Source organism: Gallinula chloropus (genome assembly GCF_964237585.1).
Source record: "Gallinula chloropus genome assembly, chromosome: 2".
NCBI lineage: Eukaryota > Metazoa > Chordata > Aves > Gruiformes > Rallidae > Gallinula > Gallinula chloropus.
The window spans coordinates 59,959,956-59,986,378 of NC_140086.1; the positions used below are offsets into that span (position 1 = coordinate 59,959,956).

The 26,423-nt window shown below is 39.5% G+C and overlaps 1 protein-coding gene across 1 annotated transcript; it reads right to left on the bottom strand.

Annotated features, from left to right (window-relative positions):
• Positions 1-24,493, bottom strand: LOC311189037 (protein-glutamine gamma-glutamyltransferase 5-like; the record flags this gene model as incomplete). Its single annotated transcript, XM_084260621.1, has 14 exons — positions 1-1,702; positions 2,672-2,805; positions 3,123-3,280; positions 3,714-4,040; positions 4,720-4,959; positions 5,064-5,167; positions 6,152-6,284; positions 7,176-7,353; positions 7,575-7,703; positions 8,143-8,261; positions 9,185-9,427; positions 9,731-9,910; positions 11,306-11,382; positions 24,456-24,493. The coding sequence occupies 14 exons, from the start codon at positions 24,491-24,493 to the stop codon at positions 1-3; spliced, it is 3,762 nt and encodes a 1,253-aa protein (XP_084116747.1).
• Between the last annotated feature and the right edge of the window lie 1,930 nt (positions 24,494-26,423).

Genomic DNA, 26,423 nt, shown 5'->3' on the forward strand with positions numbered 1-26,423 from the left:
TTACAAGTATTTACGTTTAAAGTAGGTGAGTGCGCTCCTGCTGGGGCTCCAGGGTGTGCGGGATGCAGCACTTGGCAGGGTGCTGCCGGAGGGGCGCGATCCAGAGCGGGGCAGGGTGGCATAGGCAGGGGGAGAAGTGGAGCGGGGTAAAGTGGTGTAGGCAGAGCGGGACAACATATTGTAGCAGGAGCGGGACAAGGAGCTGTACGGAGGGCGCGTGAGCGTGCCATAGGCAGTGCGGGACAAGGGGGAGTAGGCTGAGCGTCCCGCGGGGCTCCAAGCGGAGCGGGAGGCAGGTGCCCATGTGGAGTGGGAGCCTGAGCGAGCAGTAGTGTCACAGGAGGGGCCCCACTGAGGGCCACATACTGAGCGAGACCCTGGGGTGCCCATGATCCGTGAGACTGAGCGAGAGGTGGGGGCACAGAGGGATCGGGCCGTGGCAGCTGCAAGGGGTCGTGGGGTTGGGGGGCATGGGTGGCAGGCTGCTGAAGAGTCCTCAGCACGAGTGGTAGGTGAGCTGGTGCGGCGGACCCCTGAGGTCCCCATTGAGATGGAGGTTGGGGAGCACAGTGAGTGGGCTGCAGGGGGCCCCACTGGTCGTGGAGCTGGAGAGCACAGTGAATGGGCTGCTGGGGGTCCCACAGGACGTGGGGCAGGGGAGCACAGTGATGACCGAGCCACAGGGGCACTCCCCATCTGCAGCCCTGCTGGGGTGGTGCTACGGGCAGCAGAGCGGGGCACTGGGGAAGCTGCTGGGCAGGGGCCAGGGGAACACACACCATGGGCTACCGGAGTGTTCAGAGGTTGGGAGGGTAGGGTGGCCATCAGGCCACATGGAGGCTGGGTGGTGGGAGAGGGCGCGGAGCCACAGACAACATGTGAGATGGAGGCAGCAGGCACTGAGAGGGGAGCTGGTGGTGGCACAGGACTGCTGACAGTATGGGCTACTGGAGAGCACATGGGGTGGGATGGTGGAGCAGACATATGGGTAGGGGCTGCCTGGGTTGCTGTAGTGGGAGCAGAGCCACCCATGAAGTGGGTCAGCAGGGCACTCACCGCATTATTCGCGGGGACAGAGACAGAATAGGACATCGGCCCCCCTCCGCCTCCAGGCTGGTGGGTGGGAGCAGGACCCGTCTCGAACACCACGTGAGGCATAGGGGGGCAGACGGGGTTGGATGTTGGGGCAGGCATGGAGCCATACATGGATGGAGGCATCGGGGTGCATGTAGCAGGAGGCACGGTCTCGCATATTACACGGAAGCCAGGATCACATCCCAGATCAAAACCAGGATTGACGAATGGATTGTAGCTTTGATTGCAGATGGAGTTGCATAAGGGATGTCCTGCAGGGAGGTATACAAAGTCATACACAGGCTGCCCCCCTGCACTACAGTTTGGGTTGCACACTGGGATACATATATATTCACACATGGAGTTGAACCCAGGGTCTGCCACAGGGACAGGCCCCGAGTTGTTCATGGGGACAGAGCCATTCTCACACACTGGGAGCGACCCATTCTGGTTGATGGGCAAGGTGCCATTCTGGTTCACGGGGCTGCACACTTCAGCCTTGGCGCATCCCTTGCAGTAGGCAAACTTGTGGCATCCAAGGTTGGCCAGGAGCCGGTGGCTACCAAGTCTGTAAGGTGTGAACTCCACAATGGTCCGTGCCTGTTGGTTGGATGCCAGTGTTCCCAAACTGGACAAAAAGAAGAAAGATAAGTAGGACCCTGGGTAGCTCAGAGAGCTGAAGCACTACAAGATGACCGGTTTGATTTTCTGTGACACATTTGCAGAGACAAACTTTGTTACTCTTGCCTTCCTCTAAAAAAGGCATGCTGTGCTGTGTAAAGCATGGTAACAACTTCTGTCCCAAAAGGAGATGTGGAAAACTCCCTTGGTCAATTCCATAATTGGAACTGGAAACTCATTCATAATACTCTCTTAAATTCTTCAAAAATGTAGCACCCCTCTACCTCAAAGATATAGTTATGCTTCCAATCTCCAGTAGTCTAAGTTGGATCTGACAGCTTTGTGTAGTCAAGTTCATTATTATTCAGTAAGAACAATTCCTAATTGCTTCACCTCAAAACTAGTCATACTTCTGTCAGTTCTCCTTGTCATGAAGCACGGCAATGCATATTAATGACGAGCCACTTTTCCTAGGATGTTATAGCATCCTGGAAGCTTCCAGCTTCCTGTGATTAACGTGTTATGAGCTTAGAATGCATATTGCTATTTCTCACTGTCGTCTTCTAATTGTTCACATATGCAGTGCCAGTTCATGAATATTTAGAGTAATTCTATTATAAACTCTATAGGATTATAAGGGCTGAGGGATCCAGTTAGAATTTCTTGTGAATAAAAGACTGCATTCCTTTTCAGACAGACCTCTGCAACACATACTTAAATTAAATCTTGAGAAAAATGAAGCAACAGCACATCTTACCAGCTCTAAATGTTCTATCAGTTTCAAGAGAAGTGAGGTTTTTAAGGGAGTCTGAAAGTAATAAGGGGCAAAATGTTCTGTTCTGGTCCTAAACACCAAAACCATCGGAACTATTGTCTTCCTCCAAACCTACTCTGATCTAGCACACCTTAGTCAAATACCATTACTATGCCCATTTCAACCCCAATATTACCCCACTTAAATGATTAGTGATCTTACTCAATGGTCATTGGCTCCTTGAATAAACCACAGCCTTCTAATGTCATTACACAGTTCTTCATATCTTCCTGGAGAGGATTGCAGAAGGAGATCTCTGCAGTACATGGTACTTTCAGCCTGGGCTGGCTCAGTAACTAGTCAGAAAAAAACCCAAACACATTTTATGTTTTTTAGCCCTTACGAAGTTAACAATGAAGTAAATAAACGTAAGGGGGGGGGAAAGAAAGAAAAAGGCTTGCTCATGTACATGTTTCTGTCTGATTTACTTCCGTGATCTCTATATTTCACTCTAAGTTGTTAAACATTTAAAATCAAACTGATCTTGCTAAGATAAAAAATGGAATAAAAGTAAACAGAAAAAGGAAAGAATTTCAAGTTATCAGTATTGTTCCTAATAAGAGTCTCCACATCTATAAAACATATCACAAGTCCCATAATTAAAGCCCTTTACCTTTACAATTACAGGTGGCCTGTTGATCACAATATCCCGGCTCACCATCAGTACTTCTCCACACTCTGGGTCTGAGACAACAACTACTTTCATAATATTGTGATCATAGAGATAAGGTCCATATTGACTATATGATATACAGAGTGGAATTTTTTTCACTGTAAAAAAAAAAAAGGTATTATTTTTCTGGGGTTTTGAGTTGGGTTTTTTTGTATTTTGTTTGGTTTTGGGGGGTTTTGGGTTTGTTCTGTTTTGGGTTTTTTTTTTTCTAATATTTCGACTTTCCTTCCTCATAAATTTTAACTGGCACTTACAATTAAATATTATTTATCACAACATCTTTGAAAACAGATATGATATTTCCTGGCTTATGGTGATACACGGATACCTTCAACAACCAGCTTCACACATAGTATTGACACTATTGATTTTTGAGTGATCTCCCTAGAGTGAATTCAGCTGACAGAGTTTAATATTGTATTAATTTCACTTCCCACCACTATTAGGATGTCTCCACTAATCTTAAAAACAAACTATCCCCTGAAAAAAACGCAGTGGACAAAATAGTATTAGACAAATTCACCCTCTTACCTTCCCTTGGACCCAATGTGACATTCACGCTGTCTTTCCAAAACTGGTCCATCGGGTAACCACTGTAGGTTATTATTTGTGCACACAAATTAAACTTCAAGGTTTTGTTTTCACTACGCAAATTTTCGAGCAGCCAATGCAGCTGGACATCTTCACCATACATTGGGCAGTTAGCCATCTTTAGCCTCATGTTAATACCAGAGTCACTCAAAAAAGGGTTTTTCAGAGATGACAGCTCTCTCTCAATATGACAGTTGGAAGCATTGCAGTAGCCAGGATGAATTCTTCTGTAAGCCCGGTAATAGGCTTCTTTGTTTTTCACAGAACCTGTTGAAGAAGATACACAATAATCAACCTGCTGGAGGCACAAGAAATCATATCTACCTAAATAATAAAGATAATTAAATTTCTTCCTCCTTCTTGCTGAAAGCTAATGTAGAGGCTAGGTATAGAACAAATACACCAGATAATGAAACACAAGATATGGTAGTCTGAATCCATAGAAGAAAATAAATATTTCAGGAAAACCTTCATAAAATGTACCTTATTTTTATTAGTTAAATTTAAAAATGGTCATGTAAATCTCAAAATGTATAGTTAGTGCAAAACTCAAAATATAACCCTATATAAGGGTTAGGGTGAATATGAAATGCCACCATGCCTCTTTAAAGGTAAAATACAGCATTCAAAGGTAGTTAATATCAATTGTTTTCCTTCTTGTTCCTTGTTAAAAAAATCATGACCTTGCAATTTCACAATCAGCTGTGATCCAATTTTCATTCCTTCAGGCAATTTTGCTGGTTGAACTCCTTCTCCCTACTACTGGAATATGAAAACCAGTAGCTAGTTGCCCAAAGTAAGAACAGCAGAAAATTATTTAGTAAGTATATTTCCTGATAGAGCTGGTACAGTAAGCAACAAGAAGTAAATTAATCCTGGGTTTAAAAGAATTTATGTGGGTTAGATTGTTGACTGCTAATATTTTAAACCAGTGTTTTCATCATACCTAGTTCATACTTGTAAGCCCCAGTGATATCTTCAAATTGCTCACTGCCGACACCCTTGGTGATAAGATATCCACATGGCCAAGCATCACAAAAAAATTTTGTTCTTTTGGCATTGTTTTGGGAAAGCCAGCCAACATAGTTCGAATTTACTCGAGAAAACATATGATGACCATCATAGTCCAAGTCCAGTTCCCCTTCTCTGATACTTCGAACCCATGTAGGACCACTGCAAGCTGAACCTAAGACAGATAACAAAAATATTATAACAGTTTGTAACCTGAGTAATAGAGAAACTCAAAAACATAATTAGAGGAAAACAGTTACAAATATAATAAGCTGATACCTCTTCCTGTTTCCAATGGTGTTGGATCCAGGCACTGCCAATCACCACAGCATTGGTTTAGGTCTCTGCGAGCCATCCAAGATTCATTCCAGCAGTGATATCTCCTATAGGATGAAAGAACATAGGATTAAAGACATTTCCTGGATCATCAACTTCAGTGCTTTGCAATGGAAGAAAAAAATGTCAGAGAGAACTTTTTAAGCAACTGAAGATTCTCTATGTCTTAAGACAGTTGATGGTATTTGGGGACAGAAGTTATTTGTTTTGCTGTATATCATTTAGAATGGTAATTTGTTCCAGGACCCTGCAGACCTGATTGCCAATCATTCTTCTTATAGCTCTTTTTTTAACAGATAATGTGCCAACACAATTTTTCTGTTTAATTAGTTTATTTTCCTAACTTTTTCCTCCATTTTCTAGATGAAAATCACATATTTAGCTTTCCTTTTAATGGTTTAGCACAGTTTAAGCCCTTAAGTCTTTTGTGCTAAAATGAGATCCTCATTCCCTTAGTATTTCAGTTTTACCTCATCTTTTTGACACATGAAAGGCAGAAAATTCATTAAAAGCTCTCACAGATGAGACTTGGTTGCAAACAAAATTCTGGTGCAGTGACACTATGTACATATAGGCCAAGGGTGAAACCATGAGATTCTGCTACGGTGAGTGATAATGTCATACTTATATGAATATGAATGGAAAATTTCACAAGAATGAAGCAATCCATGATAAGCAACCTCAGGAAGACAACATAATTACCAATAAAGTCATTATGACTGAAGATAATAGTTCTAATATGTGATAAATTTTCCCTTGTATTTCATCATCCAGTTAATTACAGATACTAAGATTCTTTCAACTGAGAAGGATAAGCAGGTAGCATCATTTCTCACAAATTAGGGGTTTTTTTAATGCAAATTGAGTATATTGCCTTTTCAGCAATTTTACTGTTTTGAAACACATTATTAAGTAACTGAACAGTCTTGCCACACCAAAGAAAGAGATAAACTGAAATGCTAGATTTGCATTAGTCTTTCTATCATTTAATTTTTGAGAAAACCAAAAGAGCTTGTTTATTTCTTATTTACCATAGCTTGTCTTTACCACCAAGGTTTCTTCCAGTACAGTCAAAAATCTCATTGATGCCAAGAGGATTCTCAATTGAGCACGGAAAACAGAAGTTCGTAACAACGCGGCTTGGAATTCCCAAACACCTCATAACTATAAGGAAAAATGTATTCATGAGTTATTAAAAATGCTAATTAATCAAGTAATTTATTTTATAAATAATTCTCCTATATTCTACTTTGAAATCCTATAAACACAATGGATCGGAGGCAATTTTTGGGATGGTTTTGTCATCAATGCTTCCTTCAGTGGTTGCAAAGTAGTCTGATAGCAGAAAGAAATTGCTTGCTACCCTTCCAGCTTTAAAAAAACCCAAACAGTTTGGTTGTTAGTTCAGAAATAACAATCCAGATCCTGCATTAATAAAACACCAGTTATAAATCGCCCTATTTTTTTTGTACACAGATTGTATTACATATAGATTTATCTATGGGATATTAATTTCATTTTCTTCAATGTTGAAGCAGATTCAGTAAATAAAGGGTATAAAGTTGGAAGTCAAATTTTTGTCAGTAGAATGTAATACATCATTCTCTCCACCTTCACATTAAAAGAAGATAGTAGCCTGCTACTCCTTTTTTGAGGAGACATTGCTGGAGGTCTTCTTATTGTTCCTAACTTAGTGTTATTTTCTTATCCTTCATACCTCACCCAAAGGATAAATTTTGGCTCCATGATGCTGCACTTGCTCTGTGTTTTAATAAAAGCTGCAGTGCTGAGAGATGCATGGCATAAAGGTCACAGAAAAGACAGTACTTGCTTTTCTTCTTGCTCTTCATGCCATATAGGAAAGCAATAGGTTGATAATAAACACTATGTTAGGAGCCACGCTGTATCATAACAAGAGAAAACATTCAATTTCTTTTCTAGTAAAATACTTATTAGCAATATTGTTCTAGTAGATTTTAGGGTCAGAGGTTTTTGACCCCAGTTTTCCTTCTTCTCTTTTGGATAACCGGGAAAGGGCAGACTGAAACATCATACCTGTGCACATTACTGAAGCAAGAGACCCACAGTACCCATATCTGACTGGCCTGCATCTGCCATTGTACCACTGCTGAAGAATAGGGACACTTCCATTCCAGGAAAATGGCTTTGTTCCTTTCAGGTAATCATTGTTTTCAGGAATCTTGATAATACTGTTAGTGGTATGGCTGCTTATCTAGAAAGATCAAAAATAACCTTATTATAGCTGACCATATCTTCACAGCCTAAGAATGTCACAAAATTTAATGTTATGAGGTGTTGGGTTTTTTTTTATCCTGTGAATCTAAGTACATAAAGGATTTTCCCTGCTACTCATACCCTCTTAGATTGCAGTGCAATTTATCCTTCTATAATATAACGAATTCTGGAGTCACACCCCACCACCAGAGGTCTTACCATGTGATTTACCACCATGCTGACATGCACAGGATCGTTGCGCCAACAATGGTCTCGATCAGAGCCATGGTGATAACTCGCACCCATGTCTAGGATCTTCAAGCAGATATCCAGAATACCATCTTCAAACTGAGGAAAGAGAAGTTAACACAGGCATCATTGTACTCTGACATTGTCAGTAGTTAAGTCTTTCTTATTATACATGAGATTCCCTCTCCTCTCCTGCCTTTTTTTTTAAAAAAAAAAAAACAAACAACAAGCCCAGATTCTAGTTGTCTGCATGGTTTTGTCTGGCTGCCTGAAGGAAAACCAAAAATAATCTCTTTAATACGTGGCTTCACTTTTTCCTAGAACAATTTGCAGTTTCCTTTATTTAATTACAGAACAATTCCTTCCAGTTGTTTGAGTTACAGTGAGATTCTCAAACATTTTGTGCATGCGTAGTCTGGGCTGGTGCTAAAAGTGTTTGCACTCCATAACATAGAATGTGTTTCTGAAAAATATGGGTAACACTTCATTTACTCGTATATGGATGACAGCTACTTCTGAATTAGTCTTAAAAAAATACCTGTCCAAAGTGCCATGGTCTAGAGGTAATATGCTTGTAGACTCCTTCATACAGTATCCCATGTTCATTCAGAACATATTCTTCTCTATGGGCCTGATTGTCCATATATACAGGGTCATCTGGAAAAGATGTAGAGCTGTCAGTCATACAATAGGTTCATTTCTAGTATTTTTGTATCTTCTGTTTCACTGGATATCTCTTTCTTTTCCTATCTGTTTTTGATTTATACTTTTAAACATGTTCTAGGCTGGGGGCTCTTTAAGCATTCAGACTATTCATTTCTACTTACAGCTAGATATTATTTTTATTAAGTCTCTCCCTGCTATTGCACACTTGAATTACAGAGCTTGCAATTTATCATCACACTAAACTGTTCTTGGAGTCAAACACTGTGTACTTAGATTTGGGTATATAATTTTGATGAAGTCCAGATAATGTGGATATTTGCCATGTAATGATTTTGGCAAGGTCTTACAAACTCCCTAATTGCTTGCCAGTGGAACCAGATCTACAGAACTTCATGTATGTTTGTGCTATATTATTTCATGTTGATAACACAGAACACAGAGAATCGTGTAATGGTTGAGGTTAGAAGGGACCTCTGGAGATCATCTGGTCTAGCAAGGGCCCCTGGAGCTGATTGCCCAAGAGCATGTCCAGACAGCTTTTGAATATCTCCATGGATGGAGATTCCACAACCTCTCTGAACAACCTGTACCAGTGCTTGGTCACCCTCATACTGAAAAAGTGTTTCCTGAATGTTCAGTTTCTGCCCATTTCTCCTTGTCCTGTCAAGCCATCTTAAAAACTGTGAGAAAAAAACCTGTTACTTCATTACTACCATTAAGAAATCAAATCAAAATGCTGATTCAGGACAGTCTCAAACTTGCAGGAAAAAATAATTTTAAAAGCCAAATCCGTCCCTATTTCTCATTATTTATGTGACTACATCCCTTATCAGCTAAGTAATAAATATGTTCAACATTTTTACTCATCACTAGCATTTTTCTTAAAACTATCTGGTCGTCACTAGAGTTCTTACCTGCACACCAAGGGTTAAAAAGGACGTAAAAATCACCAAGACATCGCTGATACGTGTGTCCACAAGATGTGATTTGCATGTTAAGAATATAACGGCCAATGCAGGCATTGGAAGGAGGAAACACACTGATATTGATGCATTTTGGCTGATGGTTTTTGTAGGAAGCACTCCAGCAGGTTTGATCTAAACATCTGCCCATTGGGAAGGAACATTTCGTCTCATTTGATTCACAGGGTCTGAGGCCTTTTCAGGAAAAGAAATACAACTTCAATCAGACTAAACAAAGCACATGTAAAAGGCAAGTAATTTTCTCAGCCATCATTTGCAATGCAAAGCTCCCAAGGGTGGATTTCTCTTTTAATTTGTCACTTCTTGTAGCAGGGTGAGAAAATTTTACTTGCTTAGCAGAACTGCCTGAATTAGGGGAAGGCAATTTCTTCACACAGAAAATGAATGAGTAGATACTATTTGTCACTGAAGACTATGGGAAATGCTACTTACCAGCCGAGGACTGGGAAAGACTACAAAGAGTTTAGGAGTGACTACCTGTCTCCACAGTGAAAATGGCCCGGTCCACAGAGTCATCCCATTCCCGATTTTGGAAGCGAGCATAGAAGCTGAAGGCTTGTCCTCTCCTTATTATCTGTCTGTCAGTTCCGAAGAAATGGGTATTATGAATTTGACAGTTGGAAGGACAGTTCAGGTCTACTTCTCCCAGCTCAATGACTGCAAGATGGAGAAAGAAACACAAAGGAAAATCAAAGTCTCCACCACTGGCTGAGGTCAAGATTACATGAATGAAGAGATAATGATAAAGGAAAGAAAATTGTTTTGCAAGTTTCCTTTAAGAGTTCATTCAAAATTCAGCACACTGAGATTGATACACATCCATCCACATATCCTTACAGGATAGTTCGCCACTTCCCTACGGTGCAGATAGAAACTTGTACAGCGCTTTGATTTATAAAGCTGTGCTACAAGTTTCACATCTTTTATACAGTGCCTTCTTGCTTTATAAATACCTGATGCTGAGATATGATATTAGTATCTCTCCTTGAAAAACTGATGTTGTCGTGTAATATTTTCTCCACATTACAACATGCAGTCTACAGACAGTTACTTTTCAACCACAGGTAGACAGCGGACATTTTACATGCTGTCAGTTTAGAGCTGGTTGTTTTTTAATACACGTAATAAAATAATAAATTGAATAAATATAAGATTTGATAACAAAATCAGGTGTTTGAAATCTTAAATTGCACTCCAAACGAGTTATGAGAAAAATCGATACGAATAAATATCCAAAGAAATATTTAAGTACTGTTAAATATGCATGAAAATGTCTCAATCTGCATTTCCCAAAGTCATAAAAGGTTTGCAGACATCCTTGAGGAACTTAATGGAGAAGGAAATCTTCTAAAATCGTGACTTTTTAAAAAATACTGGCAATCACTCCCAAGTGCTACGATTAGCTTGACAAAAATCATGGCTGTTCACTCCTTTGGCACCCTGCTGGGATATCAGCCATTTCACAGGGGCAATTACAGTCCTGGAGACAACACTCATTTTTACTTATTTGCATGTAACTTTTTATTTTCAGAAGTGCTTCACTCTAATTGAAGACAATGGGAGCCACAGATTCTCATCAGTTTTGGAAATTTGGGTTACTGAACTACAAAGTCATATTATTTTAATTCTAAAGGGTTAAGTCTGGTCCTGCTAAGCCTGCAGAAGAGCCAAAAAATGCAACTCCAGTTATAGCGCTACTAAGTTGAATACAGAGTTGGCATTTAGAGGAACTTAATTTTTCCTCTCCAGGATCAAGGGTGTATCCACATAAAAGGAGACTTGTAGCTAAGCCCATGGCACCTCGGTATTTTAACACAAATCAGTGGAGTTTCCCAGTGAAATGAATTGGGAAGTAAGGGTGGGTAGGGAAGAATTAAAAAAACCCAACCAGCCAAACAACAACAAACCATCAAAAAAAGCTCCAACTTTTTCTGACTTGTTTCCTTGAACTAAAATAATTTCATTTTTCATCTACCCATTTAAATTTGGTAATGCCTTGGTCATTCAGCTCTTCAGCAAAGATCAGCAGATAAATGAAGACCTGGGTGTTACCCATGTTAAAATCATGCACACTGTCAACCACAACCAAAAAATACATTACATCATCATTGCTCATGTATGCATCATACCTGCTGACAAGAAAGAATAACAAAATTGAACTGAAAATCTCCTATCTTAATAAGAGTTGTCAACTATAAAGCACAGTGTTCTGGTTGAACAGAAAGGATTAGAAGCACTTATAGCACACCTGACGAATTCCTGTGGTCAAGAACACTGAAAGAACCTGATAGATCCTCGCCCATCCTCTGGAGGCGTTTATAAACCAAGACAACTACACTTCATCCAGTCATTAATCCAGCTGAACCGGAACATCAGGGAGTTGAGATATTACAAGTTTCCCAGGGAAGTTCCCTAAAGTCAGCCCACAGTTTGCTTATCAGAGTTAATTATCATAACTGGATCACAAAGGAGCTAACAACTGCCTTCTCTGAGCAAAGGCAGCTCAGAGAAATTACTAAAGGCTAATCATTTCGCATCTCTTGCTGGTTTTCTCTGTGGTAGAAACCCAACTTCCAGTACCAGTCACTGGGTTTTCTCTATCAATTCACATTTTGTCTTCATTCCAGAGAAAATACTTCAGGTATCCATTGTGAAATAATTGCTTCTATCATGAGAACACTGAAAATTAGTACTTTGTAGTATGTGCTGGAAATAAAATACATTCTTTCCCACGCCCTTTCTTATTCTCAGAATTTGCTGTTGTTTCGCCAGCTCTTCTCTGTAGCTCTTTTTCGTTTACAAAACAGAAAGGGTTTTTTTTTTTACAGTTGTTTTTTTTTTTATTTCTCATGCCCACAAATAAAATCTAAACCATAAAAGTAATTCCTAGACTTCATTCCGCACAGCAACATGTACATTTTTTTTTTGTCCTTACACCTGACCATTTAATTATTTCACTTTCAGTACTGAGTCAAGTGATAGTAAAGTATCAAGATACTCACCTTCCATTTTTCTTCTACATGTACTTGTGTCTGGAGCACAGAACTGGTGGAGGTACCTGCTTCTCAGCAAGACGCACTGCAAGGTCTGGCTGATCTCCTCCGCGATCCAACCTAATTTCCTCTCAGTAACATTTATATTCAGAACTAAAAGGCTGTCACACATATTGCATCAACAAAATACCAGTTTACAAAGAAGCCCCACCCATGTGTCTACTGATGCTCATAAATGATTCATTTTAACTTCCAGCATTATTAGGGAGAGTCCTGTGGCTGAAGGGAGGGAGAGATCTCGGTACCTCACCTAGCATAGTACTCTCAACGTCCCACAACTTGCCATGTCTCAAAAATATTTTATGGACAAGCTGAATCTAAACACATTTCCGCTTAAGCCATTATTTTTAGCCATTTAAAGTTCTTATAAATCCCAGCACCTACTGTTCCCTTTTGGCTAGACAACTTCAATCACCTATGGGAAAACCATAAAGAACACTAGACTTAAGCTGAATTTAGACTCTCTGAATAAGATCATCAGTGGATATAAGCAGAAATACCAGCTGTCAGAAAGCCTGCATAGCACTCCCTCAAAGTGGAGGTGAGAGTAAAATGAACAGAGTACAAACTTTCCCAGGTAAACTGTAAAATAAACAGAAGATATGCATTCAATGTTTTTGAAGTCAACATTAAGATTAAATCTAAAATTTACAGAATTTATTTATACTTTATGCGTATTTATGTTCTAGCACACAACCAGTTTTACACCTTTCTAGCTTACTCTACCTCCCTTCCCTTAAAATTATGAACAACTTTTGAGATTTTGCAAGAATGTATGTGAACAGAAAGAATTTAAATATTTTGACACAGAACTGTATTAATTTATATAGGTTCCTGGCATATTTAATAAAAAAAAAAAAGAAAAATAACTACAACAGTATTCTCTCTGCAAATTCAGTGATGAGGACATCATCCTGCATATAGGAGAGATGGACCAAAATTTCCTGTGCCAAAATCAGAATGAACATCTGCTACAGTTGCCTCTTAGTCTTCTTATGCCTCTATGCTGGACTTTACTCCATGAGATATCCTTTGAATCCCTCTAAGTTATTCTACTTTGTATTTAAAAAAAACCCCAAAGAACACAAAACCAAACACACACCCCCTCCAAAAACAAACAAAAACCCTAAAAAGCCCCAAACAAACCAAAATCCAAACCAAAAATTAATTCATTGATACAGAAAGAACACAACTCTTGAAGTTCAGTGATTTGCTTAACTGCCTGGATTCTAGACAGTGCTTTAAGAAATCCTAAGATGAAACACTTTAGGTAACAAGTGAAACAACTTGGTAAGCGTAACTTAACAACTCAGGTATTGTGAAATCATGAAAATTAAAGCAAAGAAAAAAATCATCACACCAACAGTAGGTTTGGAAGAGAGTGGTTAAAAATAGCTGTATGACTGATGCATACAAAAGTGAAAATAATGTTTAATGTGCTCATATTTACAATCTGTAAATATTTGGCTAGTCAGTAGGCAGACATGAAAAAATATGTGGATCCTAAATATTTGATTAATTTCTCATATAGCTGAAAACTTTTTCTTAATATTTGTCATCTTACTATTAAACTTCAACTCACTGAAAAATGAAAAATTTAAAACAATACTATTCCATAAGAAATAATTTAGTTTCCATAAACACATAACTAACTTTAAATCAGTCTGTAAAATGGGAATGGTAGTGGTCTAGTCACCCATCAGAGACCTGCCTTACAAAAGCATGCCAGTGCTAGTGTTCAAAGGACAGAACAGAAAAGTACTGAAGTTGGTCAAAGTTTCTAAGAATAGATTAAAATCCCCTCAAATACCTCCAGTTCAATCACCAGCCTGAAATATTTTGGTAAATGAAAGCCTGTGACAAATAGAAGAAAACAAATAAGCATCAGTAAGTGGCTGCACCTGTGGGTTCAAAGAGACTTAATTAAGAGTTTATAATAATAAAGCCCTGAATCAGGAGCAGAACACTTTCTGTATGGACATGAGTCACTGACTTCAGTAACTATGCTTGCTTAGATCCTTGAAGCTTCTTTGGTGCCTATCTGTCTCTGCAGGATCACTATATAGATACCCAGTGTTTGCAAAGACATCCAATTGCTCTTGCCAGCTCACAGCTATCAGACTGGTTGGTCCTCTCACTCAAGCCCAAGTCCCCAGTGCCTAAAGTAAGAATCTTTAACAAGGTAGAAACTCATAGCAAACTAGCTCTCTAGGTGCTCTCAGTCTATTCTTACACCTCTTGCCTTCCAAACCCTGTATCAGATGAGTCGGACTCAGGTAGCCCATGCACCAGGGCCACTACCCTAAAGGAAGGGGTGTGGGAGCCTGAGCACAAACAGGAAATAAAGACGAGGTTCAAAGAAAGGTTTTGCCTCTCTGCTTATGACCTGTCTAAACAGCCAATGCATCCTGATTGCTGACCTCCAAGGCAGGTTGTTGCCCTCAGCCCAAGGAGTCTCCTCCTGGATAGAAACAGTTCCCCTCCCTGCCTGACAGCGAGGGACGCCAAGCTAAGGCCAACAGGCCATGGGTCCAAGCTGGGATGCTTTTCGCCTCCACCTCCATCTTTTTCCCTATCACTTCACCCATCATTCACTCAAGCTGTCTTCTCCACATCACTACAGTATCTTACACATCCAACAGACCCTGAAATGTACAAAGAAGCTGATATGCCTGCTGCAGACCTGAAAATCCTGCAAGATAGTGCATCTATGAAGATTTAGACACTTCCAGAATTTAAGCCATTTGGGTTATTATGTTTCTTTAAAGACCTTGACTTTGGTCCTTACTGCACCAGTATCTATGTGGTAAGAGTTTGAAGAGGAATTTTTAATTTCTGGAGTAATTTGTATTTACAATAATTCAGACTGCCTTTACCTTTTACAAGAGGTTGTGGTGGGTTTTTTTGGTTTTTGGTTTTGTCTTATTTTTTTTTTTTACTATTACTTGCATTACAATAGACTGACACATGATGAGCATTGACAAAGTCAAGTGGTGTGCCTGCACAGGCTCTGAAATCTTCATAGCTTTCAATTGCCCATTATGCCACTAGGAAAGGGCGAGGATTGAAGAACAGGGCATCGCAATCACAGAAAGAATAGCTGCGAACGGCACTGATGCAGGTCTACAGCATCACTAATATATTCGGGAACAATAGGGAAGTCACAGTAATCAAGCATCCAAGGAATCCTTTCACGAAAAGGGAACACAAAATGACAGCTCAACAGGGGATAAAGGGAAGAATCAGAAAATACGTGAATTGTGATTAAAGTGTTTTGGTGAAAGTGTCATCTAGTGGAAAGCTGCGGTAACTACAGTGCTTAAAAAACGTTGTAGCCACTCAATTTAAGCACGTGTCAATAGGCAGCCCTGAAGTTCACCTTTTTTGCACTTGGTCCCATAATTTTATTCCTTCCATCACTGAACCTGGAGTTCAACTCACTAACAACTTTAGAATTTTGTAGAAAGAGCATGGGTGATGGAGTAAAAAGTTATGTGTTGAGACAGGGTATTTGAAGTCATTAGCTGGCATCAGTGCCTGATCCCAATAGTTCAAGAGTATATTCATGTCTAAACAGGAAAGGGGATAGAGAATAAATTAAAAAAAAAAAGGATGCCATAGGTTAACTCTAAAATAAGCACACATTTGTTAGGAATCCACATCTAACATGTAGAAGCTTTGTATTACAAGGGCAATAGGCTGGCAAAATAACATGAACTCTGTCACAGAACACACCCAGAAGTTTCTTAAAATTCATAAATCAATTTGCAACCAGGGTGCCTTTCATTAAAGAACCTGAAAGCATGGGCAGATACTCTGTTGAGTGTAAGCAAGTATTACAAAAGCCTGTTTACAGTTGAATTAGGACAAAGAAATGCTTCAAATGAAATCTTAAACAAGAAGCCTGTGAGTTTTAAGAAGTACATGGCAGCTTTGACTTTCTAGAAGCTGGAGGAAATTAGTAACATTAAATAATTATAGGTGGTTTCTGACACAACAAAACCACCAGTCTTCATACAAAGAAACCAAAAACTCCTTCAAGGCAGCTCCCATCCAAGCTGCTCCATAGGACTCGCTTTGCATTCTGACTGAGCTACTTGCTCTCTTGTCTTAGGATTTTACTGGGTGTGTATTAACTGTGTAAGCCACCTTTTTGTTCCATTAACTAGGATAGGTATTTTTCCAAATATCCACAGTGCCAATGAAACAGACACACACCTATAATGTTGCAGTATATGCCAGTCAAACAATTATAGGATGTATGCCTCCTAAGAGCAAGCAACATCATCATCTGTGCTTAAGGCATATTGTCATCATATTTAGAACAGGACCCATGTAAAATGCTAACCTGAGTCATACTGTAGGCCTTACCTCTGTACTTCACCTTTGCTCTATAACACTTCCATCTTTTTTTTTTTTTCTTTTTTTAATTGGCTTTTACTTCATGTACCTTAATAACAGTAGCAATGGTGACCGGGTTAAGTTAATAGAGTAGCATTATAAGCGTTGCATAAATTGCAATTAATATGTTTCAATAAAAAGAAAAATTGTATTTGTCTACCAAAAAACCCCAAACCAACCCCTTTTCACAAATTGAAGCTGGAATTTACAACCGAGTAATTTGCCAGGTAACCTATTCTGAATACTGTGAGTTTGCTTTCAAATGATCTTATTCACAACTGTATTTAAAAACGGAAGTGGAATAAGCCAGCAGTATTGTAAATTCAAACCTCAGCTCACTGAGCAGCGACTTTCCTACACAGAGCAACCTACAAATCACCAGGACTGTGATTATAACCTACCAGTCTAACTGCCCAAGCAATGGAGTAGATACCATGGATCTTTTACCTGGACAGGCAATGCTAATTGGAAAAGATTCAGTCTAAGCACTGTGAGTTGAAAGAATGCAACAAGGAGGGACATTTACTGGGTTGGATTACATGAGGCTTGAGACTCTCTGGAAGTATGCAAATCAGCTCCTATTCTGTTCCTGGATTTAAAGCTTCAACTTTTAATGAAGCCTGCTTTTTGTTTTTTAAAAATAATCAATTTTCTCTTCTAAAACTTTTTTGTAGATGTCCATTTAATATATTGTTGTAGTTTTGCGTGGCTGGGTTCTGGTGGAGGAGGAGGGGCTGCAGGGGTGGCTTCTGCAAGAAGCAGCTGGAAGATCTCTGCAGGCCTGACAGAGCAAACACCAGCCAGCTCAAGGCCAGAGTCATTGCTGACCAAGGCTGAGCCCATCAGTGATGGTCACACCGCCTCTGGGAATTACATGTAGCAGAATAAAAATGCAAACACCCACGTTTTTGCCAACAGAGATGGGAGTGAGAAGATGTAAGGAGCTGTGCAGACACCAAGGCTGGTGAAGGAGGGGAGAAGATGCCCCAGATGCTGGAGAGGAAGATGCCCCTGCAGCCCGTGGAGAAACCCATGGTGGAGTGGGTGTCTCCCCACACCCATGCAAAAGGCCAAGACCCCACCTGCAGCCTGTGGAGAGGGCCCATGCTGGAGCAGGTGAAGACATGCAGAAGATGCTGTGACACACTTTGGAGCAAGCCTCTGCCAGTGCTTGCAGCCCGTGGAAAGAGAGAGAGACAGGCAAGAGAAAGAGATCTGTGCCAGAGAAGGTTTGCTGGGGTGGAAGCTTGTGATTCCATGGAGGACCAGGCTAGAGCAGCCTGGGCCTGGGAGACTGAGAGACACTCTATGATTCTATGAGTGAACCCCATAAAAGAGACCCACACTGGGGCAGCTGGTGAAGAGCTGAAGCCCCATGGGAAAGGACTCATGTTGGAGAAGTTCATGGAGGACTGTCTCCTATGAGTGGGACTCCACCCTCCAGCAAGGGAAGGGTGTGAGGAATGCCCTCCTCAGCTAAGAAGGAAAACAACTTGTAAGGAACTGACCAAAACCCCCATTCCTCCATTCCCTGCCCCTCCCCTCCCCATGCCACAGTGGGAGGAGAAGAAGGGAGCAAAACTATGACTAAAGTGAAGTCTGCTAAGAAGGGAGGGGTGGGGGGAGGTGCTTTAAGGTCTGGTTGCACTTCTCATTATCCGACTTTGGTTTCACTGGGTGTGTAGGGTAATAAATTAGAGAGTTTTGTTTCCTTTATTCTGTGTTGAGTCTGTTTTGCCTGTGATTCTAATTGTGGAATGATCTCTCCCTGTCCTTATCTCCACTCCTAAGCCTCTCAATATGTATGTTCTCCACTGTCCAGCTGAAAAGGGGAATGACAGAGCAGCTTTGGTGGGTATCTGGCCTCCAGCCAGGGCCAAACCATCACATATATCTTTATATAAGAGTAGAGCTCCACATCTTGAGGTAGAGGTCTAAAATACAGATCTGCATCCCAGTAAAAATATAAGATTCTTGAATATTGATATTTATGATAAGAAGAGCTCTTCTTTTTACCGAGGAACTAGTTAATTTAAAAAACAAAGATGAAGAAATATTTTGTTTCTGACAAACTGATTTCACTATCTATCCAATTAAACTTTTTTTCAAGATTTCTTATATTTCCTGTGCCTTGATTAATTTGAAGCCAAATATATATAGTTTTTATTTCAGCAGTTGGGACTAGAAGAATTGTAAGTTAAAATTAAAAGGGACAGACACTTAAAATTCTTAGTTGTTTCAGATCTCTATAGTGGATATATCTTATACATGTACACAAGATGGTATATACAGAAGATAACACTGTGTACAAAGAGTAAGGAAGACCCCATATATCAGAGATGCAAACCCCAATTGTTAGTGGTTTTTTAATATATATACAGACACATTCTTTCTCCAATGAGAAATATGTTAGTGTAGGCTCCAGTGTCACAAAGATTTTTGAAGGGGGGAAAAAACCCAAATACATTTCAACTAATTTGCAAAAGCTTAATCTGTTCTTTTGGATCATCAGAACTGACAGCTGGTGATTTCTCTGCTCATTCAGGAATGATTAGACAGCAGGATTGGACAGGCAAACTAACACATTTGCTGGAATGTCAGGCAATGACATTGCCTTAATGGTATTTGCCTCAGCTTTTGAACCTTCCCAGCAGTAGGGAATTAACAATTTATTTTAGTGAAACATCTAGCTGTTTTCAGCACTGTAAGTACAGCACAAGACATAGAATGAATGGTGTTAAAAAGGTACAGGGAGCTGGAAACACAGATTTAGATGGCGGCAGGAAGTAGTGCAAGCTGAAGTGATAACTGCTGTTCTGCCATGTTGGAAGTATCTTCATGGATTGGTTTTATGTGTGTAATAGGCTCTGTTCCACTTCTGCTTTTTCATCCAATTCATACTCAGTTCCTTCAACAGATTTTTACCTCTAGTTCATTACTGTGCCATAAGGGACAGGCAGCTCAACTCGAACACTAATGGCAATGTATGAAAAGAGGTCAAAACAGAAGACAGGATGAGCATGAAGACAGTTGATGTCTCTCAGTAGGAAGCAGTAAATATTTCCAGACCCTGTACAAGCATGCTGTACAAACTAATCTTAGAATGATGCAGCAAATACGTCCAAACTCTTTTACAAACACAGCTGTGCAAACACAGGTATACATTCCGACATCTTTCTTTCAAGGCCCTTGTTTCTCTTTACTAGAAGTTCCCGAATCAGTCAGTAGGCTTTCTTCAGTAAACATCTCTTGGCTTGCTTTGAGATCTCTGCCTTTTAGCTTGATGATCCTTGATGTGTCATTTAGCAGCTTAATATATAGTGGCCACAATCAGATTTTTAACAAGACCATTTCATGGTATTTTATCTTTTCTACAGTAGTATCAGATAAATGGTTAATTTCATATTTATTAAGATTTACTAAGCAAAACAACATATGTATACCTAAATGTTAACATATTCTATAAAAGCTATGTAAGTGCTACCATCTTAAAAATGAAAAGACTGGAGGCCTGTGACTAGCGGTGTTCCCCAGGGCTCGGTGTTGGGTCCAGTCCTGTTTAGTATCTTCATCGACAACCTTGATGAGGGAATAGCATCCACCCTCAGCAAGTACACTGATGATACAAAGCTGGGAGGAGTGGCTGACATGCAGGAACACTGCGCTGCCATCCAGAGAGACCTGGACAGGCTGGAGAGCTGGGCAGGGAGAAACCAGATGAGGTTCAACAGAAGCAAGTGTAGAGTCTCGCACCTGGGGAGGAACAACCGACTGTATCAGTACAGGCTGGGGGATGACCTGCTGGAGAGGAGCTCTGTGGAGAAGGACCTGGGGGTCCTGGTTGATGACAGGTTGGCCATGAGCCAGCAGTGTGCCCTGGTGGCTAAGAGAGCCAATGGGATCCTGGGGTGCATCCGGAGGAGTGTGGCCAGCAGGTCAAAGGAGGTGATCCTCCCCCTCTACTCTGCCCTGGTCAGGCCCCACCTGGAGTATTGTGTCCAGTTCTGGGCTGCCTGGTATAAAAAAGACATGGATCTCCTGGAGAGAGTCCAAAGAAGGGCTACGAAGATGATTAAGGGAGCATCTCCCCTGTGAGGAAAGGCTGAGTAAGTTTGGACTGTTCAGCCTTGAGAAGAGAAGACTAAGGAGGGACCTAATTCAAGTCTATAATTATCTGAAGCAGGGGATGCAGGGGAAATCAGCCTGCCCCCTTTCAGTGTCTGTGGGGACAGGACAAGCAGCAATGGCTGCAAGTTGGAGCACAGGAAGTTCCACACCAACATGCAGAAAAACTTTTTCCCAGTGAGGGTGCCAGAGCCCTGGGACAGGCTGCCCAGGGAGGTGGTGGACTCTCCTTCTCTGGAGATATTCAAGACCCGTCTGGACACCTATCTGAGTGATATGTCCTAGGGAGCTGCTTTGGCAGGGGGGTTGGACCCAATGATCACTTGAGGTCCCTTCCAACCTCCACAATTCTATGATTCTATGGTTCTATGATAACAAAAGGACCTACCTTAGCCTAACTTTGATTTAATATGCAGCTTTTATTCAGTAAGCATTATACATAGAAAAGCTGTAGTACACAGAGTGCAAATGTTTTGCCAAAACAATGTGGCAAAAAATTGCATGCTTATTCTTGATTTGGCATTGATTTATCATGGAATTACAGAATGTGTTAGGTTGGAAGGGAGCTTTAAAAGTCACCTAGTTCAATTCCCCCTGCAGTAAGCAGAGACACTTAACTGGATCAGGTTGCTCAGAGCTTCGTCAAGCCTGACCTTGAATGCCCTCAGGGATGAGGCCTCCACCACCTCTCTGGGCAGCCTGTTCCAGTGTCTCACCACTCTCATAGTAAATGTCTCCCTAATGTCTAATCTAAACTTACCCTGCTGTAGTTTAAACCATTGCCCCTCGTCTTATCACGACATGCCCTTACAAGCAGTCCTTCCCCAGCTTTTCTCTAGTCTCCTCCAGGTACTGGAAGGTCAGTGTAAGGTCTCCTCCCAGCCTTCTCTTCTCCAGGCTGAACAAGCCCAACTCTCTCAGCCTGTCTTCATAGGAGAGGTGCTCCAGCTCCCTGATCATCCAAACTATCAAAATATATTAGAAAGTTCAAAAAAAGATAGCTGTTGTGGGTGTTTGCTTGGTTTTTTTATTTGTTGTTTTGGTGGAGGGCTTTAGCAGTGTATCATGTTGTTATGCTCACTGGGTTGAATTTTAACTAAGCTCATGATCTAAGTTAAAGCAAGTGTAGGGTGCTGGTTTCATCGAGCCATGCATTGGGGGGTTTTTGTCCTGAAAATTGGCAAAGACAACTTGTTTTCATAACTCTCAATGAAACAGCCTCACACACTATAGGAAAAAAAAAACCCAACAACATAGGACTGAATATGCAACCTTTTATACCAAGATGACCAGTAATTCAGATACGGTTGACTAAGTACTTTTCCCCATTACACATAGGCAACTTCTTCACCTAACACTTCTGAGCAAAAATTCATAATGCTGATTTTTTGTGTGTATTGGGTTATTTTCAATAGAAAATCCAGAGTAAGATCCTGCTTTCAGTTGCTTTCATAGTTGCTTTAATACATTCCTAGATGCACAAATCTTCCAAATTTCAGCTGATACACAGAAAGAAAATACAGCTTGCACCTTTCCTCTTGGCACTTTACTATCAGAACAGTGAAAAATACTTCAGTACACCATAAAAAAAAAAAAAAAGTGGAATGACAACTTCATTGCATCATGAAAATAAGCATGGAGACATCTACACACCCAGGTATCACATATTTCAAGCAGCACCTTCCAGTTTTTCTAGTCAGCTTTTAAATAGGACTATATTTTAAGGACAGGCTAAAATGCTTTGGGCTAGTTTTCTACATACAAGCATGGATTCTCTGCATGCTAAAGTTACAGTAGCCATATCCTTGGTTTGCTGTCTTTTAAATAATCCAGCTGTCCTCAGTAATGTCTTTGTCAAATCCTGCTCTTGCTTATGGTTTAAAACATCTTTTTTTTTTTTTTTAATATCGTTTCACAATTTCTGTGAAAGAAGCAGCTGAATTTTCATGAGATCTATTGCAAAGAATTCTGCTATGCTTAGAAATCAATAAGAATATCAAGTCTGTTCTTTGCTGGTTTCAAAACCCACGCATTAGAGAGTGCCATCGTAACATCCTATACAATAATCCGAAATGAGTTCTTTTTTTTTCATAAACACACATCCAGCTGAACAATAATTACAGTGAAATGTGCTGTCATCTTTCCAAAGAATAGTAATTAGGGATATGAGCCTGGATGTCTTGTATGCTTATGGAAACATTTTTTTCTTGCTGCCTAATGATCATCCAAATAGTAAACCATTAAAAGGAAAATGGCAAAGGGTGCAGATACTGGCTGTCGTCAGGTTGCGCACCAGCTCTAAACTCCACCATCTTCCTTTGGAAGAGAAAGCATGATGAAGCTAACATTAAAATTCTTCGTACTTCTTTGGAAAAGAAAACAAGTACAGGTATTTAATCTTGTTATTTATTATTGATAAAACTTAAAGACCACTGTCCCATGTTTCTCTGCCTTTAATCATCTGAAAAATATCTCCGTATTTGACTATCCTTATTATGTGTTGCAAAGAGAGTCAAAGGCCATCTCACACAAGAAGCAGTCATGTATCTTTGATTCTTACAATAATTTAAATCAACAACTAAGAGCATAGGCATGTAAATTCACCTCTGAAACCTTAAAAGCATCGCTAGCTTTCCTTTTTCTAATCAGACCAATTTTTAATGTGTAAGTGTGAACTGATTGCTAAGAGGACCTCCTAGGCTGTGCCACTGCTTCACTGCATTGGAAACAGGAATCATTCCTGCTACATACAGGCCTAACAAGTAATTAATGAACAAGAATCTGAAGTTGTTTTTTGTTTCATGCCTCAATGTCAAATAAACATTTAAACAGAGTAATTACAACCAACTCTTAGTATTATTTTTATTATTTTTCAATTAACACTACAAGGGTAACTGGTACCTTTGCAGTTTTTCGAGTGATGCACGTGAAACTGTTAGATGAGCAATGCACCAATAACAATAACATTTTCTTGGGACTTAGCAGAACCAGCTTCCACAGATATAGGGAAAGCCACTTCAAACCAAAAAGCCAACGTGTCATTAACCTATCTCCCAAATCATATGTGATATAATCCTCTCCACCACTTAGGTGTAAAATCACAGTGTTACCTAAATAAGTGTCTCTTTTTTTCTTTTACTCTTTTTTTTTTTTCTCTCAAGAACATCAAATGTATACAGACTTCCTCCTCGACGAGTGAGCATATTCCAGTAAAAACATTTTTTTCCATTTGTTGCTAATTTTGAACTTGAGAAAACTATTTTTAGGACATAGGATATGTCAGCAGTGAAAGAAAGCTTGATAAAAATTGTGAAGAAGGATACAGCAAAGAAGAACTGAGAAACTACTGTTTAGTTAAAAAATGCTCCCCTCTTTTCCAAATACTTTGACTTTTTAAATTTTTTAATTTTTTTAAAACAAGTAAATGTCATGAAATCTATTAAAGAAATATTCCCCTTCCTAGTTTGTTTTTCTTCCTTCAAGCAGTAATACAATTCAGGTTTTGCATTTGTTAACCAATATACTGCATACAAACCACAGGCATGTTAAGACACAAAGCAACACATTACATTTCATCAACCTCACTGTGATGAAGCAGGCTTGTACATATTCCTGAAACTCACTTTGAAGAAATTCCAAAGGTGTGATGGCTGCGACTCATGGTCGGGATACAGAAAGTTCTGAAACTGATAATGGTCAACAGCAATATAATTTAAACAAAACCCCAGTAAAATACTATAAAAGATAGGGCACAAGATTAGAATAATAAAGTGTTAGGGCATTATGCGAGATTTACAAACCTTAGTTACAACCTGCATAAAGCACCACAAGCAAGCTAATAACACACAGCTCATGGTTTAATCCCAACACAATAACCAGAGATTTTTTTTTAATGTTTGATGTTTGACATACAGAACTGTAATTACAGGGATATTCCCACTTAGCTGTGCGTAAGTAATAGCTAACACTATATAAAAGCCTCACACAGAGAAGGAACAGGCCTAGCAGCACCTCAAAGAGCTTGTCTATCTAATATTTGTCATTTACCATGGTCAACAAAACACTCTTGCAGAACAGGTTACACATTTGTACTGAAATTCCACTGCCTTCATTATGACATCAAAGAGCTTCCAATCTAGGAAAACATCAGGGCAGATCTGGATGTGAGAACTGGTTTGTCATTATGACAGTATTTTTTCTTTAACCATTTTTCTTTCTATGGACAAATATGTATCTTATATTAAATAATACTTAGGGCAGATAGACAATTTACCAGTCTTTTCTAGAACTGAATGTTTCCCTAACTTCCTCATCTCCCTTTTTTTCTCTTTTGTGTAAGCAAGTTACACTGATTTTTGAAATTGAAATTTTTTAGACCTTTTAATTAAATAAATCAAATCCATCTTTTAAATTCTGCCTGCAGCCATGAAGAAAATATAGTCTTTTCATGATTTCCCCCATATTCAATTAATTGTTATGATTTGGGGGAAACCATGATGAAGTTATCAGACTCATTGATTTTGAGACATTCATAATCTGCTAAAAATTAGATAATGGTTTTCTGTGACTCAGTGTTTATTGATAGAAATCAGTCTTCCTTATGTATCAATTTCATGCCATGGAATTAAATTAAATTTCTATTCTGCTACCGTACTGACCTTTTAAAAGGTATTAGTTGTGACAATTCATCACTACAGTATAAAACTTCCAGACGTTTGGCTACATCTGGCATGTTAAACATTTAACTTTCTGAAACACACAGCTGACACTCAAGTTCATATTTTAAAATGTATTCAGAAATTCTTGGGGTAATAAGTAAAAAGGACAGAACATAACAGAAAAATAGCATTATTTATTACTAGATATATTTTTAACTTTCCCTTCCCACACTAATGAAAAAATGAGACTTAAACAGATTAGGTGGCCAATTTTGTAAAAATAAAAGCTCTTCCATTAAACAGGAAAAAAAAATCAAAAATTGTCATAAATTAGAATCTAACTTCTCATTTTTTATTAAGAATCAGAATAAAACACTGGGTTTAAAAGGTAATCTAAACACAACTGCAGTAAACCACCTTTTTTAAAAATCCATGACATGATAGGAAATAGACATTATAATCAGAAGTGCAAAAATGTCGCCAAGTAAGATTTATGTGGGAAACTGTTCAATCTTCTGGTGATTTCTTTGTCCACCATTAATTAATTAACACTAATTTAAAAAGAGATAGGTGAAGAGTAATCATAACTCAGCATGTTTTGTGTGGGGTTTTTTTTCTTTTTCCTTATTACTGAAACACACGTGGAAAATAAGCATTAAAAATAGAAATAGGAAGGGGTGGAAGACCTACTTACTCTAAATGTTTCTATTATATTTCCAGCAGTTCCTAAAGGAAAACCATATACAGATCACGATTTTACTGCCAATGTATCTAACATCTACTTATTCTAAGCATAATACAGCATAAAGCATGAGAGTGTTAGCTTTCTTTACACTGGCCTTCCCCTTTTTTTGGTGAAGAAAGCTGCTTAAAAATCTTCCATACTGCTCTAGTGAACTATCACAAAAGGAATTTAAAAGTACTGTTGGAAAA